The sequence below is a fragment of the Trichomycterus rosablanca genome, chromosome 15 (genome assembly GCF_030014385.1).
Source record: "Trichomycterus rosablanca isolate fTriRos1 chromosome 15, fTriRos1.hap1, whole genome shotgun sequence".
In the NCBI taxonomy this organism is placed as follows: domain Eukaryota; kingdom Metazoa; phylum Chordata; class Actinopteri; order Siluriformes; family Trichomycteridae; genus Trichomycterus; species Trichomycterus rosablanca.
The window spans coordinates 2,879,844-2,899,006 of NC_086002.1; the positions used below are offsets into that span (position 1 = coordinate 2,879,844).

Here is a 19,163-nt window from a genome sequence, read left to right on the forward strand (position 1 = left end):
GATTGGCACTACACTTAGTTGGGAAAAGGGGGTAAACATGCATTTAAAACAGACCCCTACCCTACCAGACCACCGCTGTGGGTGAGTGACCATTCCCAGCACTGAAATGATACTCACTCACTTACTGTCTTAACCGCTTATCCAATCAGGGTCGTGGGGGCGGTGCTGGAGCCTATCCCAGCTTTTCAATGGGCGCAAGGCACACAGCGACACCCTGGAGTGCAGACACACCTATAGGGCACTTTAGCGTCTCCAATTAACCTGACTGCATGTTTTTGGACTGTGGGAGGAAACCGGAGCAGACACAGGGAGAACATGCAAACTCCGCACAGAAAGGAACCCAGGACCTTCTTGCTGTGAGGCGACAGTGCTGTCCACCGAGCCGCCGTGCCGCCCTGAAATGATACTATAGTGGTCATGCTTTCCTTCAGCCATAACAGGGTCCACTCCCTTTGAATTTCCACATGATTTAACAAGACGTTATGGATCTTGCTTTGAGCAGAGGAGCAGAAACGTTAGAAACATGATGGATTTCTATCATTGATTCTACTGATAGGAAGGATTGTTTGTAATGGGTGTGGCTGAACATTCTGAAATGGTGTCCATATACCAAGGAGCAATTGGCTTTTAAATAAGGACTTGGGCTGCAGTGCGACTGTAGTTTCCGGGTCAGAGTTTGAACACAGTGTTGGCGCTGTAGCTAAATCGGAGTAACGTAGACGGGGTTCCTGTAACGTGACGTGTAACGAGGTCGGAGAAGAAGTGGAGGATCTTCAGGTCGTCATTGTGGAACTGAACGAGGAACCGACACGCCCTGTCCTTCTGGGCGGGGTCGCTGGCTTTCTGAAGGTCGTGAGAGAACGCGAGGACGAACGCTCGGGATACGAGTTCACTGATCACGCTCTGGGCGTACAGGAAGTAGGAGGTGCCACCCATGATCTGGACCCTCGGCTCCACCAAGGGACAGATCAAGGAACCTCTGTAGGCCGGACATCGCAGAGTTCGTTGGTCTACGTCCAGTACGCTGACGTACCGGCCGTAGCGGACGAGGCAGGCAGGCGTGCTGGAGGATGAGGAAGCCATTCTGAAACAATAAGGTTAATTAATATGTTTTATGTTTATAGCTAAAGCCAAAAGTTTACATACGCTCGTAACACGTTTGTTTGATTGTTTTTTGCAGTGTGGATCAGTGGGCACAGCCTAGCGGGTACAGCACTTGAGTAGTAATCAAAAGGTGGCTGGTTTAAGCACTACCACTGCCAGGTTGCCACTGTTGGGCCCTTGAGCAAGGCCCTTAACCCTTAATTGCTCAGACTGTATACTGTATACTGTAATGTAAGTCGCTTTGGATAAAAGCATCACTAAAAGCAAGCCGTAGCCTAGTGGTTAGGGTACTGCTCTAGTAATCAGAAGGTCGCTGGTTTAAGCCCTACCACTGCCAGGTTGCTGCTGTTGGGCCCTTGAGTGAGGCCCTTAACCCTCAATTGCTTAGACAACATACTGTCACATCTCTGTAAGTCGCTTTGGATAAAAGCATCACTAAAGGCAAGCCGTAGCCTAGTGGTTAAGGTACTGGACTAGTAATCACAAGGTCACTGGTTTAAGCCCCACCACTGCCAGGTTGCTACTGTTGGGCCCTTAAGCAAGGGCCCTCAATTGCTTAGACAACATACTGTCACAGTACTCAGTACTAAGTCGCTTTGGATAAAAGCATCACTAAAGGCAAGCCGTAGCCTAGTGGTTAAGGTACTGGACTAATAATCAGAAGGTCGCTGGTTTAAGCCCCACCACTGCCAGGTTGCCACTGTTGGGCCCTTGAGCGAGGCCCTTAACCCTCAATTGCTCAGACTGTAGACTGTATACTGTATCTGTAATGTAAGTCGCTTTGAATAAAAAGCGTCTGCTAAATGCCGAAAATGTAAATGAATGTGAATGTGTTTGATCATCATCAACAAGCTTCAGGCACAACTCCACTCTGGAGTTCTTATCCAAAGCGGTGCTATCACTATGGCCAGGCGCCCAAACAGGCACCTCCCTTGAGGCAGGAAGGTAGATAGTACTAGTGCTGAATGATCCTAGAGGCATTAAGGAAAGCCTTCTGAGAAGAGTCCCAATGCCTTTTGGATGTCTACATACTTTTACATACTTTACAAAATAAGACCATTTAGTCTAAACATACCTATTAAAGCCAATAAGTTTCCAGGTCAGCAGGTCAGTAATCTGCAGAGGTTCTGACGTCCAGGGCTGGATGCTATTTCTGTTCCTGCCCAGCTGAGGTGTATAGATACTGAGCGCTGTGACCCAACGTCTGACCTCAGCCTCCTCACTGCCCATCACCACCAAAGTTCTGCCACTCAGCAGGCTGTACACGGCATGCGCCGCGAACGGGAACCGGCGGAGGAAATGCAGCATGGCCCGTCCTAATTTGGCTCGCGCTCGCCTGCTCCTGCCTGCATTCGTCTTTCCATCAAGACCGTGAAAGGACGCGAGATCTGAGACTGTGGAGGCGAGGCTGTGAAAGCTGGTGCATTCCAAGTGATTATCTTGGGCAGGTTGGAGAGAGTTTGCCCGACTGATAGAGAGAGGGGTACCAATGGTACGAAAGTCCAGGTAGTTGAGATCAAAGTTCAGATCAGGATCTGGTGAGTTGATGATGATAGGGGGGATCTGGAAGTCCTGGGATTCATCTTGGCCCTCGGCTGGAATGGCGCCTTCGGTACCGCACAAACACTTCTCCAAAGATTCGTCTTCCTGTTCTTGATGATCCTGGGTCTCTTCGTGAATAGCAGAGAAGTAGGAGGCCCTCAGATCATCAGGTATTATAGAGTCTGTAGTGCTGAGAACCTCGATGCTGTCTTCGCTGTTCTCTCGGCGAGTGGTCACCCTCCGTTTCCGAACTTCGACAGTAGCAGGAGAACACACTGGCCTTTGCGGAACCGTGTCCATGGTGTAATGAAAGTCTTGCGTCCTGAAGGACTTTTCCGTTCCCAGGACCTCGATACTTTCCCCGCTGCTCACGCTGTCCTTCATCTGCACCGGAACGGTCTCGTCCTTCTCACAGTTAGGGTGGACTGGTGTTAATGGCTGGTCATCGCACGGGAATGTCAGAAGGACGCTGGGCTCGACCGGAGACCTTTCGTTCCCGAGCTTGATCGGCACGGTTTCCACACAGGACGTGTACGACTCCAGACTCGCGGGAACAAATGGCGCAGACTGGGTTTGTAATCGGGCTGACTGATGCACACTTTCGCGCTCCGGGTTGGACGGATATTCGAAGAGAAAGTTGGTGGAATCGAGGCGATGGAGAAAGTTTTGGGTCAATTCCTGCGAAAGGAGGAAGCTGGCATCGCCACGGAAACTCTTTTCAGTACAGCGCAGTTGCTTTAAGGTCTGCTGTAGGAAGTAGTCATCACAGAGCTCTTCTAAACCCTTCAGACTCTTGTCAAAGCGCCGGCATGAGTTTGAACTAACCAGACGCGGAGTGTGCGAGCACGTCTGTGAGCCAAAGCCGCACTCCACCACCGACTCTGGAGTTCGGACGTGCTGTATGTCGAAGTCCAAATGTGACTCCAGAGAAAGAGGCGCATCGTCTGAGTCGTACGGCAAGAACGTCTGGTTTCTGAGCTTTCTGTTCGGAAAGGATGTGACTTGCTTTAAAAGACTTCTGTGTTCCTGGATGGCTTTCTCTAAACTCGCCAGCTCAGCGGCTCTATCAGAACTCATGACTGACTGACATGTTGCGTTCTGACCCTCCTTTGTTTCCTTTAGGTTCTCAAATCCTTCCAGTTTTTCCTCTGTTTTGTTAGTTCGAGTGCTCGGCAGAACCAGGTCGCTATCTTCTTTTTCACAGTCATCAAACCCTGAGCTGCCGTTATTTATCTCTACTTTATTTTTGGGTTTATATTCCTTTGTGTTCGGCAGTAATCCAAGGCTTACTTCCTTATTCATCGCTTCCACTTCTACATCTCTCTCGTGACCAGTGCAGTTGCGTATCCTGTCTTGTTCTAGCTCTCTCAGCAATACTAATCTGGTATACTCCAGGTCTGCCAGCCTTCTGTCAATTTCGTTGGCGAAGTTTTTCCGATTTCCAGTCTTCAGGCACTCGGACGCCCTGGAGAACTCTCCCGACAGCCGGCGAAAACTACGCATAATTTTGCTCTCCTCCGAGCACACGTAGGCCATGCAGAACGGCCGGACGAACCCGCGAGCCTCGAGGTCATACAGCGTCATGTAGTGCACGTAAGCGAAGGCTCCTTCTTGAGAATACTCTAGCACCACGGCAGAGTCTTCGACAAAGTTCAGCTTAGGGTGTCCACAACCGCTAGGACCGGCGAGCACCGTCTGATAATCCACAGACATGATCCTGACCGAGAACTGGTTCAGATCGAACGACCCGTGTGACTTGGTTTCATCGGGGATGGTTAGCAGTGGCTGGGGACCAACCTGCTCCGAGAATTCTGATATTAGAATAAAGTCTCTATTGAATCTGACTGTGGACGGCTTGGACCAAGGCGAGACGTGCTCTGAGTAATGGACTGAGAATTCCTCCGGAAGATCCTTAGATGTAGATGTTTCACTAAAATCAGTCTCAGTGGTAAAAGCCAGCAAGTCTGGAGATCCAATCATGGTGTCTTTGCAATGATATGTTACCCCTGTAGGGGAGAAAATGAAGAACCAAGGGTAAACAACTGGTTAGCGCTGCCAAATATGGATCTATTGTTGGTTTAAACAAGAAACGCTGCTTTAATGGTGGGTTAACTGGTAGGTGACCACTGGTTTGTGTCTGGTAGCTCCCAAAATGATCCCAAAATCAATGTACCAATTTAGAAGAATAAGACCTTTATTTGTCATTTATACAAAGGTGTACAGTAAGAGTAAGAGCGCAGGGTCAGCCATCGTACGCCTCCCCTGGAGCAGACAGGGTTAAGAGCCTTGCTCAAGGGCCCAACAGTGGCTGCATGGCAGAGCTTGGATTCAAACTCTTAACCTTTCAGTTGATTGCCCAAAGCCCTACCCACTAGGCCACCACCGTCCCACTAATGTAAGGATCTCCAAGCTTTCGATGAGGGTAAATTTGTCCAGACGGTCAGATGTAATCAAAAGAACATGTGAGACTGTCCACAGCCAAGCTTCACATCGTCATGGGCAGTTTTTGGAGCTGTGACTTCTGTCTTATACAGTAGACCCTTGAGTTACGAACCGTTTACCATACGAACATTTCGAGGTTACGAACGATCTTTTTAACTTAACGTACGAACAAATTGCCTCTGAGCGTCTCTCTCTCTCTCTATATATATATATATATATATATATATATATATACAGTAAGCAAACATTCGGACAGCGGACGATGTTTTTCCGGTGTTTTCTTTATATTTTGTAAAATTCTATATTAAAATGTCCCCAGAGAAGGTGCAGAGGAAGCGTTTTTTTGTTGTTGTATATACTCCTGCCAGTAGGTGTGACTGTGTATCAGACAGAGGGGACAGTGAGTGAGAGAGAAGAAGGAACTCGGCTCAGTAAAGTATTCTTTCTTTCGTGCAATTACACCTACAAAATACAACAGTATGGAAATAAAGAAGGAAATAATAATAATAATTTAAGATTTAAGGGAAATATACGTGTATTTACAACAAAAAAGAGCATTTAAGACATTAGAGAGGTTAGGGGTAAGGGGGGTTGGGAGGTCTGGCACGGATTAATTCTGTTTACATTATTTCTAATGGGAGAAATAGGTTTAACTAACGAACATTTTGACTTAAGAACAGCCCTTTGGAATTCGTAAGTCAAGGGTCCACTGTACAGTGGACACTTTGGAGTCCATGGAGATGTGAAGCTCGCTTGACTGTGGACAGTGTTGTCAATGTTCCAGCATCCATGGCAGGCCAGAGTATAGATGGTGTTCAAGTCCCGTCTGACAATATGGACAAATTTCTTCTCAGCAACCCTGCAAAAAAGAATAGGTGCAGTCAAACTAGCCCTATTTATCCTGGCACATCACCAAGTTACTATTTTAAGTTGTTTTATGTATAAGTTTAACCAAACAAACAATAAAATCCATAAATAAAGAAAAAAATATTGAGAAAAGAATCCATTTCCGAGACAGAAAACTGAAATAATAGTAGTAGTATAAAATTAAGTGTATATAAACTTTGGACTGTAACCGTACCAGGTGTATTTAGCTGTAAAGTGTAAACAAATAAAATCAGAATATCTGACAGACTGAATTTACCAGTTCTGAGAAGCTCTGTGGTTCATTCAGTCTGTTCACTTAAAATAGAAATAAAAACACTGTAAAAACATTATAACTTCTCCAAAACTTCTCCACAGCTGTCAGCAAACGGGCTTAAACAAAAATAAAACATATTAGATGATAATATTCACATAAATGCAGTAAAAACAATAAAACTCTTCATTCTGACATGTCGAGCGATTTTTTATTCCTGAGGTAAACAGTAACAGCAATCAGACCCATGACCAACGCCGGTAACCGGGTTGCCAGACATGCGTACAAAAATCCCCGTTGTAAAAAACCACCTCATTGTTTTTTCACTCACTGTCCATTTTATCAGCTCCACTTACCATATAGAAGCACTTTGTAGTTCTACAATTACTGACTGTAGTCCATATGATTCTCTACATACTTTTTAGCCTGCTTTTACTCTGTTTTTCAATGGTCAGGACTCTCACAGGACCACCACAGAGCAGGTATTATTTAGGTGGTGGATGATTCCCAGCACGGCAGTGACACTGACATGGTGGTGGTGTGTTAGTGTGTGTTGTGCTGGTATGAGTGGATTTAAACACCTCACTGTCACTGCTGGACTGAGAATCGTCCACCAACCAAAAATATCCAGCCAACAGCGCCCCGTGGGCAGCGTCCTGTGACCACTGATGAAGGTCTAGAAGATGACTCCACTCATACCAGCACAACACACACTAACACACCACCACCATGTCAGTGTCACTGCAGTGCTGAGAATGATCCACCACCTAAATAATACCTGCTCTGTGGTGGTCCTGTGGGGATCCTGACCATTGAAGAACAGCATGAAAGGGGGCTAACAAAGCATGCAGAGAAACACATGGACTACAGTCAGTAATTGTAGAACTAAAAAGTAGAAACAAGGAGGTGGTTTTAATGTTAAGCGTCTTTGAGTATCTTGAAAAGCGCTATATAAATAAAATGTATTATTAATGTTATGGCTGATCAGTAGAAATATTTATTTAAATTCAGTTTGAAAATAAAGGATCTGGCAACACATGCCGGTAATCGACACTCTTGCTACATGTGCACATGTGACAGCCTGGAGGAGTGTGTGTGTGTGGGGGGAGGGGGGGGTTGACGAAATCACGATCAGCACAAACTTCTGAATCGACTCCAATTCTGATTCAAGCGAAAGGAGTCGACTCAATCGTTCTCTACGTTTCCGAACATAAAAACAAATAACAAGACATCAGTATATATTTTTATTAATAACATTTAATGCCAATAAACTAGACAGAAATCTATAAAAGTCTTTAAACGGACACGCAAGGAGCACAACTGTATTTTACTTTAGCTGTACATACTGACTCTGTTAATGTATTTGCGTTATTCATTTACTATGTATTTAAGTGTGATCCAATTTTATTTACTTTACTTATTTAGCACATCCTCTTGTCTCGACTCTAAAGCGTAAACATGTCTAATAATTTAATCAGTCAGAGTTTAGTCCTTTTTACGCAAACTTCAAATGACTCCTTTGGAGTCGACTCATAATTTTCACGTCTTGGTAAGACAGATTCGACTCTTGACTCGTAGAATCGATTCCTTTGACCTTACCTATGGCATTACTGTAGTGGATCATAACCGGCGCTCACTTCTGTGTTTATGTAGAGCTGTAATACAGCAGTACCAGGTTCTGGAGCTAGATTAACTAGTTATTCCAGTACGTTCCATCAACAATCCTAATAGAAATGGACAAATCATTTTATATGTAAACACTGTGGATCAAATTTCATCCATGCTTACTGTTGATTACAGGTAGTTTGAGCCAAACTTATTGCTTATAAGTGTATAAAATCAATAAAACTATACACTAATCAACCATAACACATTTTATCAGCTCCACATTTTTGGGTGGTGGATCATTCTCAGCACTGCAGTGACACTGACATGGTGGTGGTGTGTTAGTGTGTGTTGTGCTGGTATGAGTAGATCAGACAGCAGCGCTGCTGGAGTTTTTAAATACCGTGTCCACTCACTGTCCACTCTATTAGACTCTCCTACCTAGTCGGTCCACCTTGTAGATGTAAAGTCAGAGACGATCGCTCATCTATTGCTGCTGTTTGAGTCGGTCATCTTCTAGCCCTTCATCAGTGGTCACAGGACGCTGCCCACGGGGCGCTGTTGGCTGGATGTTTTTGGTCGGTGGACGATTCTCAGTCCAGCAGTGACAGTGAGGTGTTTAAAAACTCCAGCAGCGCTGCTGTGTCTGATCCACTCATACCAGCACAACACACACTAACACACCACCAAGGACGGATTAAGGATAGTCTGGGCCCCTGGGCAAAGAGTTAAGTCAAGGAGCCATGGTAAACGACTTTTATGGAAGTCAAGGGCCCCATAGCAGGGGCCCTCGTGATCAAGGGCCCTCTAATGGTATGCCCTGCTCTTCTCTAGGGCCCCCTGGTAGGGGCTCTCATAACCAGGGCCCTCTAAAAATATGCCCCCCTCTTTCCTAGGACCCCTAATAGCCAGAAGTCGAAGTCAGAGCAGTGCCACAACGCCTCATCCATTTTCATAAGGGGCCCAAAAGCATGGCTAGGGCCCAAAAGCATGGCTAGGGCCCCCAAGAGGCCCTGGGGTCAAAGTCCCTAATAGTCAGAGGATCCTTAAAATGGAGGGCCCTCGGAAATAAAAATATATTGTATCATAAATGTTGATAGGCATCGCAAAATGTTTTGGGCCAGGGCCCCCCCCGGGGCCCCCTGACCTCAAGGGCCCCTGGGCACTGGCCCGGTCAGTAATCCAGCCATGCACACCACCACCATGTCAGTGTCACTGCAGTGCTGAGAATGATCCACCACCTAAATAATACCTGCTCTGTGGTACCCTAACAGGGTGAAAGCAGGTTAAAAAAGCATGCAGAGAAACAGATAGACTACAGTCAGTAATTGTAGAACTACAAAGTGCTTCTATATGGTAAGTGGAGCTGATCAAATGGACAGTGAGTGTAGAAACAAGGAGGTGGTTTTAATGTTGTGTGTGTGTGTATCAGCTTAAGAACAAAACAGAAACAGCTGAAGACGTTTCAGAATCTACTGCAGATTTACTTTATTGCTTTATCACAAGAACACAAAAATATTCACAGTCTGGGTCTGGCGTTAAAGTGCAATAATATCCGAGTGCCAAGCCCGACGCTGCAGCTTCCCCCAGACCAGCCAACGTCACCTAATATCACCTAGTACTGGATCATTAAAAAACACCTTTGCACCATCACATACATACGACCAAAAGAATGTGGACACCCCTCCTACTTACTTACACTTCATGCTTTGTGTCGTGCCCCTGTGCATGAAGTGAGGTCCATAAACACTCATAAAAATGGTTTGATTGGTTTGAGTGGCCTGCTCAGAGCCTCGACATTCAAACCAACTGAACCATCAGCACCCGACCTCACAGATGCACCTCTGACTCAATGGACCCCGAATTCCCACAGGCACACTCCAAAATCTCATAGAAAGCCTTCCTAGAGGAGGAACGGCTATAATGGCTACAAAAACGGACGGGGTAACGAGACTCCAACAAGCTTGTGGTCAGGTGTCCACTTTCTTCCAACCAAACAGTGTTTTCTATACTTACGGTACTCGTGTAATTCATAAGGAACCGATTCCTACCTACCTGATCAAGTCTCGCCCGAATGAAACCCTCGTAAAGGAAAACATTTATACGCATATTTATACAGTTCACACCGGCGCCCTGTATAGAATCAAAATAAAACCAAGAATTGTGGGAGCCCGATTCACGATCAGATCGAATCTCGAGATGCAGGATGAGTCCGGCATCCGACTTAGCCGACCGATGGGTGGGTACAGAAGTTTTTCCAAATGCTTGAGCTTTAATAACAAGTGAAACCACAAAAGAGACCAGAATAAAAATGCTTGTAAGGTGGCGCTCAGGTGGCGCAGCGGTGAAGTACGCTAGCGCACCAGAGTCGGGGTCTCGAATACATCGTATCGAATCTCGGCTCTGCCTCCCGACTGGGCGGGGCGGCTGCATGAACAACGATCGGCTGTTGTTTACAGGGTCAGGGGTAAAAAGTCGGATCATGGGTCCTCATAACCGGTGCGACTGATGCCGCCTGCACAGGGCTGAGGAATAGTGCTGACGGGGGTGTGGCCCTCCGTACACGGTGCCCGTCGGTGTATGAACTCGACCCGTGGGGGGTGGAAAATGCAGTCTGTACCGACTGTACGTGCCGTATAGAGGACGCAATCAGAGTAACTGGACACGACTAGATTAGGGGGGGAAATTGGGTTGTAATCGCTGTATTTGAGTGAAATCTGGCAACCCTGCTTAGAAAAGCCAAGCGACCGGAGGGTAAACCTGAGTGAACAAAGATTTGGGTGATGTTGGGATAAAAAAATGTGTATAAAACGTAAGTCATGCTCGCTGCTTCAGGGCAGGAACGAACCCCAGACACTGAACATGTCTGTGCAAATACTAGGAGTAGAAAAATAGCTAGCTTTAAAATGTATCAAACTATTGCTTTAAGATCGCTCGGTTTCTGTATTTTGAGACTTTTATTCATTTTTAGAAGCTTTACAGTGTCCGGCTACCAAAAAAAAGCACTTCTATGACTGAGGGAGTCAGTTTGTATGCTAGAATAAATAAATCCACCCTGATTAAACCTCGGTTAAGAACCGAAAACCCTCTCATATGAGCAGAATCTCCGGCTCGGTCACGGCGCAGTAGAGCATGAAGCCCATCTCGTCGATGTCGTCCTCGGTGAAGCCCTGCAGCAGGTTGACGGCGGGTTTGAAATAGCCGGGAAGGACGCCCGTCTCCAAGTAGCCGATCAGTTCCGCGATGGCCTGCTGGAAGCGCTCGGCGTACGCCGCCTCGGACCAGTCGGCCTCCTTGTCGCTCATGTGCAGGACCACGTTGCTGAGCTGGGCGCCGGTCAGCTTGTGGAGAGCCGGGCAGTTCCTGCACACGGCTTTGAGCGTTTTCAGACACTTCCTCCTGACCTCCGATCCGCCCTCCGACTGGTCGAGGCCGGCCAATCGCGTCGTCTCGCTGGTGTACAGGCTCTGGTACCAGACGTAGTCGAACGCCCCGGTGATCTCCGGCTGCGCCGCGAGCGCCGTTCTACCCAGGCGCACCGTGGGCACGACGCTAACGAACAGCTGCTCGTCGTCGGGGTTTCCGCATTCGGGCAGACCCCGTATCCCCAGCTTCAGCGCCGGAGACCCGAGCACCGGCCGCACCTCGCCCTCCAGGGTCCCGCTCAGAGACGGCCAGTTCATGGACTCCATGACGGACTTGCGCAGTTGCTCGGCGACGAGCCGGGACGACAGGTAGCCGCCGAGGAGGTGGCGGTCCCAGTAGCTCCGCCCGCGCGGAAAGTACTCCAGGTTCTCGCGGCGCACCATGCAGTACTGAGGGTGCCCCAGGAACGTGTCCTCCCCGGCGATGGGGGTCCACAAGCTGGGCTCCAGCTACACAAGGACGAAAAAGCAAACGGGTCATGCATGGGACTGTTGTACTGTCAATAGAGCCCTACTAAATTCATGGGAAAATGTGCTTAATTAAAATGGCATATTACTCAGGAAACGGATCGTTTCACGGCCCATGGTGAGATTTTCACAGCCGTGAATTAGGAAGAGGCTCAGTTATGAATAAAGTGTCAACAACGTGTTATACAACAGTTAGTTCCGACCTTACAATCTGATTGGTTGAGAAGCGTTCTAAACGTGCTGATATTGGTGATAACAGCGCGGCCTTTTCACGCCACAGCTGTATAACTCCGCTGACGCGTTGCCAGTAACGACGAGCTTCATGCACACAAACGCACACGCAGGCGACACCGACTTTATTCCCGATCGCGTTTTAAATCCGTTATCTGATACACAATCTAGCGCACTGTGTAGGGAACATAAATCAATTGTCTAATATACTGTCTAGTGCACTGTGTAGGGAACATAAATCAATTGTCTAATATACTGTCTAGTGCACTATGTAGGGAACATAAATCAATTGTCTAATATACTGTCTAGTGCACTATGTAGGGAACATAAATCAATTGTCTAATATACTGTCTAGTGCACTATGTAGTGAACATGAATCAATTGTCTAATATACTGTCTAGTGCACTATGTAGTGAACATGAATCAATTGTCTAATATACTGTCTAGTGCACTATGTAGTGAACATGAATGCGTTATCTGATATACTATCTAGTGCACTATGTAGTGAACATGAATGCGTTATCTGATATACTATCTAGTGCACTATGTAGGGAACATAAATCAATTGTCTAATATACTGTCTAGTGCACTATGTAGTGAACATGAATCAATTGTCTAATATACTGTCTAGTGCACTATGTAGTGAACATGAATCAATTGTCTAATATACTGTCTAGTGCACTATGTAGTAAACATGAATCAATTGTCTAATATACTGTCTAGTGCACTATGTAGTGAACATGAATCAATTGTCTAATTCACTATCTAGTGCACTATGTAGTGAACATGAATCAATTGTCTAATTCACTATCTAGTGCACTATGTAGTGAACATGAATCAATTGTCTAATACACTGTCTAGTGCACTATGTAGTGAACATGAATGCGTTATCTGATATACTATCTAGTGCACTATGTAGGGAACATAAATCCGCGATCTGATACACAATGTAGGGAACTTTAATGTGTTTGTAACGCGAACAGTTAGCTTAATAGCCCAGTTACCGGTCTGTTAAGAGTTCTGTTATCACCCATGATCCTTTGGTGTGTGTGCGAGAGCTTTTTTTATTTCTTTTTTTCCCTTCGGAGGTTCTTGCCTTCTTCTTCTCGTTGTTCTTACCGCCCTGAAATGAGTTTTTGCAACTTGGGATGTCTGCTTAGTAGTGTTAAAGGTATTGTCAATATTAAAGCATATTTAATATGAAATTCAGGGCTTCTTTGATTTATTTTCTTTCTTTATTTTGTAAAAAACTGTTGTATAAAAGCAATAGAACACTCGAGGTCGTGTGTTATAGCGAATAACATCACGGCTGTGATGATCTACGGCACCCGCCTCGTGTTCTATTGCTTAATTAAAACCCGAATAAACAGACAAACACATTCCGATTCATCCCAAGATTTGAACACAACAAGGTTAAGGCCACCAGAGTTCCTTCAAACCTTATCGTACTCATCCATGACATTATGAAACTTGCTGAAAGAGGAAAGTGTCATTCCACAAACAACTCTGGAAACCATTTTAACCCTTTAATGGTCTTTGGGTTGAGTCTGAATACTACGCTGTATGAAAAAAATCTTGGGTCGTATGTACTGCTTGGTTGACGAGCTGAAGGTTGCATCGTTTTTGTGATCATCTCTGTTTGGTCGAGGCTCATTAACAATATATAAATTGTTTGTTGTTGGTAAAGTCCCAAGAAACTACGAAAAGCAAAGAAATAATTATTTTAAACATTATTTTCTTGGTGAGAGCATTAAAGGATTATTCGATAAACATATACGCCTGACAGCAATGAGAGTAGCGTCCACATACTTTTGGAAACATACCATATGACACTACTGCTCCGTTAGCCAAACACGACACCATTATACGTGTTGTACCTGTAGTGGCACGAGCAGGCAGGCGTGGTCCGCCTTGACCACCTGCAGGTCATCCAGCAGAGAGCCGGCCACGGTCATCTCTCCGAGGGGCATGTCGGGGTGTTTGGAGCGCAGGAAGGCCTGGATCTCGGTGGCCATGTCCAGCGCCCTCTGCTGGGCTCGGGACACCTCGTCCGGGGACAGGCGCACGCGCGTGCGGTAATACTGCTCCAGGCGCTCGGAGAAGGTCAGCGCGCTCAGGTCTAGCCGCCTGCGCTGAGGGGCCGGCTCGGACTCGGTTCTCGGGGTCTGAGACTGGCCGTGAGGTGCAGGCTGGGACAGCTCCGCTACGAAACGATAATAGAAGCAATGAGTTAGATGGGATGAACCGGAACGTCGTCCGCGAGCCGCTGTTTGACCGGATGGACACAAATTCCCACAGACATTCTCGAACACCTTGCGAAAAGTGGCGGCTGTTAAAGGTGCAAAAGAACGGGGCAGCTCTCTATTAATACCCACAGTACGCGGGCAGTCAGGCGTCCACATACTTTTGACTGTTTAAATTATGTATTAGATAAATATATAAATATATATATGTGTAAATATTATATAATATCATTTTTTGCTGCATTAGTGACTCCTAGTGTCCTTGTGGTGGAGTTGCTGGAATACAGCGAGCATATCTGTATAAATCAACAGCTGCGTGGGGCAATAAGGGTTTTGTGAGAGCAGCAGGGGTATTAGATATATCCAAATTAGGACAATGTTATAGAGACCAGCGGTGCTACAGCTGACCGTGTCTGTTGCTAGTCTGTGTTGCCCCTCAGTTAGACAGGGGAATTGTAAATCTACTTAGACCGGCACCGACGAGACGTTTTCCGACGTACCTTTCTTAGTGGCTGCTGCAATTTGTTTCATGACCACGCCCTCGATGCCCTTCTGAAGCAGCTTGGGGGAGGAGCTGACCAGGCCGAGCTCCTCCCAGCCGTCCGATATCTTCTTCTCAGGCTTCTCGTCTTCTTGGGGCCGGCCAGCACGTTCTATCAGCTGCGACACGGAGATAAACGCAGAGGGGACGATTCAGCGACGTGTCCGCTCATCAACAGCATTTAGGCAGACGGCTTAAAATGTTGCGTTGGATGATGATGAACAGCAACATGAGAATCCCCAACCCCACACCCCCTTTCCCCACCAAGAAAAAGAGGATTTATAACTTAAAATGACGTCTTTAGCAGTTAAATAAAGCAGCAAATAGAGAAAGAAAATGATGGGAGTATTTTAGTAGCAGGATATTTTACCATGTATCTGAGCCACTATCAGGATAGACTCATGGAGCATGATATGGCACTATGTTTACACTCCTGTTAATATTTACTGCAAAGAACACTTTACAACAGTTTATTATATTATATATTACATTATATTAAACATTATATCAATAATATTTACTGCAAATGACACTTTTTAATAGTTTTCTTATATTACATACTACATTTCTTGTTCTATTTATTTAATTACAAGTGTTGTACAATAATAAGGGCGGCACGGTGGCTCGGCGGGTAGCACCGTCACCTCACAGCAAGAAGGTCCTGGGTTCGATCACCAGGCGGGCCGGTCCGGGTCCTTTCTGTGCGGAGTTTGCATGTTCTCCCCGTGTCAAAAACATGCAGTCAGGTTAATTGGAGACACTGAACTGTCCTATAAGTGAATGTGTGTGTGTGCCCTGCGATGGACTGGCGTCCCGTCCAGGGTGTTACTGTGTGCCTTGCGCCCATTGAAAAGCTGGGATAGGCTCCAGCTGAATGAATGAATGAATGTAGAATAATACTTGTGTACTTTAATACTTAATGTATCTTGAGCTGCTCTAATAATGCCTATTGGATTAATAAAGTGATCGATCGGTGGGTCGGTCAGTCGGCTGGTCGGTCCGTCTATCTATCACATCACAATTATTCAACCCCTAGAAAAAAAGGCTGATTTTAAAAACCTACTACTAGTATGTAATCCTTCACAATGTGGATTGCTGCTTACCTACCATGTCAAAAATCGAGACGTATTTATTCACAAATCTCATTCAATTCAACAATCTGAGCCAATTACCGCACAGTGTAACTCGTGTTTAAGGCGTATCAGTTCGATCCCTCGGTTATACCAGTGTGTTAGACGTGCCCGCACCTTTTTCACAGCTAACGTAGCGATGCCCAGCACAGCCACTCCGCCCACTCCAAGCACCAGCTGGGCGTTTGACAGCAGGAAGTCGATGATGGCAGCGATACCATCTCCACCTCGTCTCTTACTTGAATGATACATTTCTACTTCTGCTAAAATGTGGGAAACACGGAGCAGTTAGACACAGAAATGTGGCAAAAAATGGAAAACTACAAAAAAAAAGTTATTTTTTAGACGGTACAACCCCACCCAACCCCGCAGCATAACACACACACACACACACACACACACACACACACACACTTCTTTAAAAAAAAAAAAATTTCAAAAGATTTTAATATGGCCCATATTTGCAAGATGTATAACAACTATACATGCAGTTTCATGAGGATGGGACGACAAAATCTATAAAGATCCCGACCTGAGAAAAAGATCAAAACCAAGTCCCAAGCACCCATTCTATACGGCTATTACCATTAGACAGACAGACAGACAGACAGAACTTTATTGTCATTGCTCAGTACAGGTACAAGGCAACGAAATGTAGTTAGCATCTACCAGAAGTGCAAATAGCAGCATTGTGCAAAAAAACAGAGAATATCAGTAAACATATGTCTATGATTAATATGAATATAAAGTTATAACTATAGCTATTTACATATATGGAATTATATCTAGGTACATAGTACTACATACATAATAGCAATAATAACAATAAGCATATGAATAAAAATGGGTATGTATTATAATACTAATAGTATTAATAATAAAGATTAGTTAGGTATATATTAGTAGTAACAGTAATAATGATGTGTAAATAATAACTATACAGCTGTAACTATAACTATATAAGGATGGTGAAAAATAACTATAATTATACATATATATGTATGACGGTTGTGTAATAATAATACAATAATAACAACATTAAGTGATGTCAGGTCAATTCTGACTTCTGGAAACCTTATACTGGTTCTCCAGAACATCCTGTCTATGGTTTGGGTCTTCGGCTTTTTAATTAATATTTTATTATTCCTCTAATTTTATCAGTCCATCTTGTTGCTGGCTGTTCTCTTCCTCTATTATCTTTAACATTTCCAAGCATATTTGTTTTTTCCGATTAATATGTTCTTCTCATAACGTCTCTATAATAAGATAGCTTCAGTTTGTTTATCTGGGCTAAGGGTGAAAGAGGTTTCATTTGTTTTCCTTCTCTGCCATCCAAGCTGCTCTCAAAAGCCATCTCCAGCACCGAAGTTAAAAGGCATTTATATTCTCACGGTCCTGCTTTTTTACAGCACGGCCTTGCAATCCACAAAGAACTACAAAGAAGACTACAGTCTTTACAATAGTTTACAAAATAAATATGTCAAAATGACATTCTTAAGGCAGCGCAGCTTCAAAAACCTTCCCTGGCAGGCCCTCATGCCTCAGTGGACTTCAGTCTGATTCACACGTTCACGGACGTCGGCGAGGTCACGCCCGCGCCACGAGCGAGGGCCTCGTTTTAAATTTAGCCCCTGCACCTGCCACTCTCATGCTGTGGATCAGAAATAGATCCGCTGTGAGTTTGCTGTTAATTAACCAGCGCAGACCAGATGTGGCGTCGTTCCTTTAACTGGTTCCGGACAGGTTTGTTACTGCAACACCGTTACTGAAATCTTGTGGAAAGAACACAATTCCCAGAAGAGGCTGCAATGGATGGAGGGTGGATGGGGGTGGAAACGACCCCCCCCCCTTGCACATTAAACGTGTGCCATGCATTTACATTTTCGGCATTTAGCACACGCTATTCAAATCACTGAGCTCCTGCGCCCAGACTCAACCTCACGAGTTTTAAGATCCTCCAATCAGGTGCTGCTATACACTCCCGAATCTAGACTTAAGTCAAAAGGTGACGGAGCTTTTTCCCTTGTTGCCCAGAAACTGTGGAATAGTCTGCCTGTTTTTATTAGGATGTCAACCACAATCGATGTTTTTAAGTCTAATTTAAAAACACACTTATACTCTCAGGCTTTTCATTGCCCTTAATAAGTTTTAAAGAACTTCTTCTTATGTCCAGGGTATGTCTCAAACTTTGTCCTATTGTTTCTGTATTTGTATTCATTATCTTAAATTTTACTGTCCTTTGTTATTCTTTACTGTTACTTTTATGGTTTCATTGTCTTATTTTATATTGTTCAGCACTTTGGTTGGCTCTTGTAGTTCTTTAAATGTGCTTTAAAAATAAAGTTGACTTGACTTTTATCCAAAGAGACTTTCAGAACTGTGGCAGCATACAGTCTAAGCAATTGAGGGTTAAGGGCCTTGCTCAAGGGCCCAACAGTGGCAATAATGGGTCGTGAACCAGCGACTTTCTGATTACTAGTCCAATACCTTAACCACTTGGCTACAACTGCCCTAAATACAGTGCTTCCCTGGGCAGGAGGCGTAATAAAATTTGGCACAGCAGGGTTCATTTGGCAGTAAAAACGTCCAACAAATGTGGGCTCCCAGATGTCTGCTGTCGCCTCACAGCAAGAAGGTCCTGGGTTCGCTTCCCAGGTGGAGCTGTCTGAGTCTTTTCTGTGTGGAGTTTGCATGTTCTCCCCGTGTCTAGGTGGGTTTCCACCAGAGGCTCCGGTTTTCTCCCACAGTCCAAAGACGTGCAAGTGAGATACAAAACTGTCCATGACTGTGTTTGACAATAAACTTGTGAACTGATTAATCTTGTGTGCAGTTTCTGTCATGAATGTAACCAAAGTGTGTAAAATATGACGTTAAAATCCTAATAAATCAACAAATAAATGCGCTGTTTAGCACGAAGTTGCTTTGTCAGCTCCTTAACACGTTTTAAAACACAATATGCACGTATATAGAACTAAATAAGACACATTTCAGAGATATTCAGCACTTTAAAGTTAAACTAAACATTTTGTTTAAAAAACACGCTTTTAGTTGTTGTTGTTGTTAGCATTTGTTAGCTTACGTGCTAACTATCTACCGTTACTAACGTATTTCACATCAAATTAGTCTGCTAGCTTTAATTTTTAACACTTACCTTTTTTTCTAAATACCCTCCATATTATTTCCCGACTTTGTTTAATAAATAAAACTAAAAGTTAAACACGCTTCGTTTCGGATATTCGAGGTCGTTAGCAGTAGCTTCATTCCTCCCATTAGCACGAACTGGCGACTCGAGCT

The 19,163-nt window shown here is 44.9% G+C and overlaps 2 protein-coding genes across 2 annotated transcripts; both read right to left on the reverse strand.

Annotated features, from left to right (window-relative positions):
* Nucleotides 1-562: 562 nt before the first annotated feature.
* Nucleotides 563-6,251, reverse strand: smcr8b (Smith-Magenis syndrome chromosome region, candidate 8b). Its single transcript, XM_063010669.1, has 3 exons — nt 6,233-6,251; nt 2,180-4,652; nt 563-1,084 (listed from the first exon to the last, which is right to left on the reverse strand). The coding sequence occupies exons 2-3, from the start codon at nt 4,624-4,626 to the stop codon at nt 670-672; spliced, it is 2,862 nt and encodes a 953-aa protein (XP_062866739.1). The 5' UTR covers nt 4,627-4,652; nt 6,233-6,251; the 3' UTR covers nt 563-669.
* Nucleotides 6,252-9,294: 3,043 nt separating this feature from the next.
* On the reverse strand, nt 9,295-19,163 carry mief2 (mitochondrial elongation factor 2). Its single transcript, XM_063010595.1, has 5 exons — nt 19,021-19,163; nt 15,987-16,132; nt 14,699-14,858; nt 13,833-14,158; nt 9,295-11,706 (listed from the first exon to the last, which is right to left on the reverse strand). Exons 2-5 carry the CDS (start codon nt 16,119-16,121, stop codon nt 10,921-10,923), a joined length of 1,407 nt encoding a protein of 468 aa, XP_062866665.1. The 5' UTR covers nt 16,122-16,132; nt 19,021-19,163; the 3' UTR covers nt 9,295-10,920.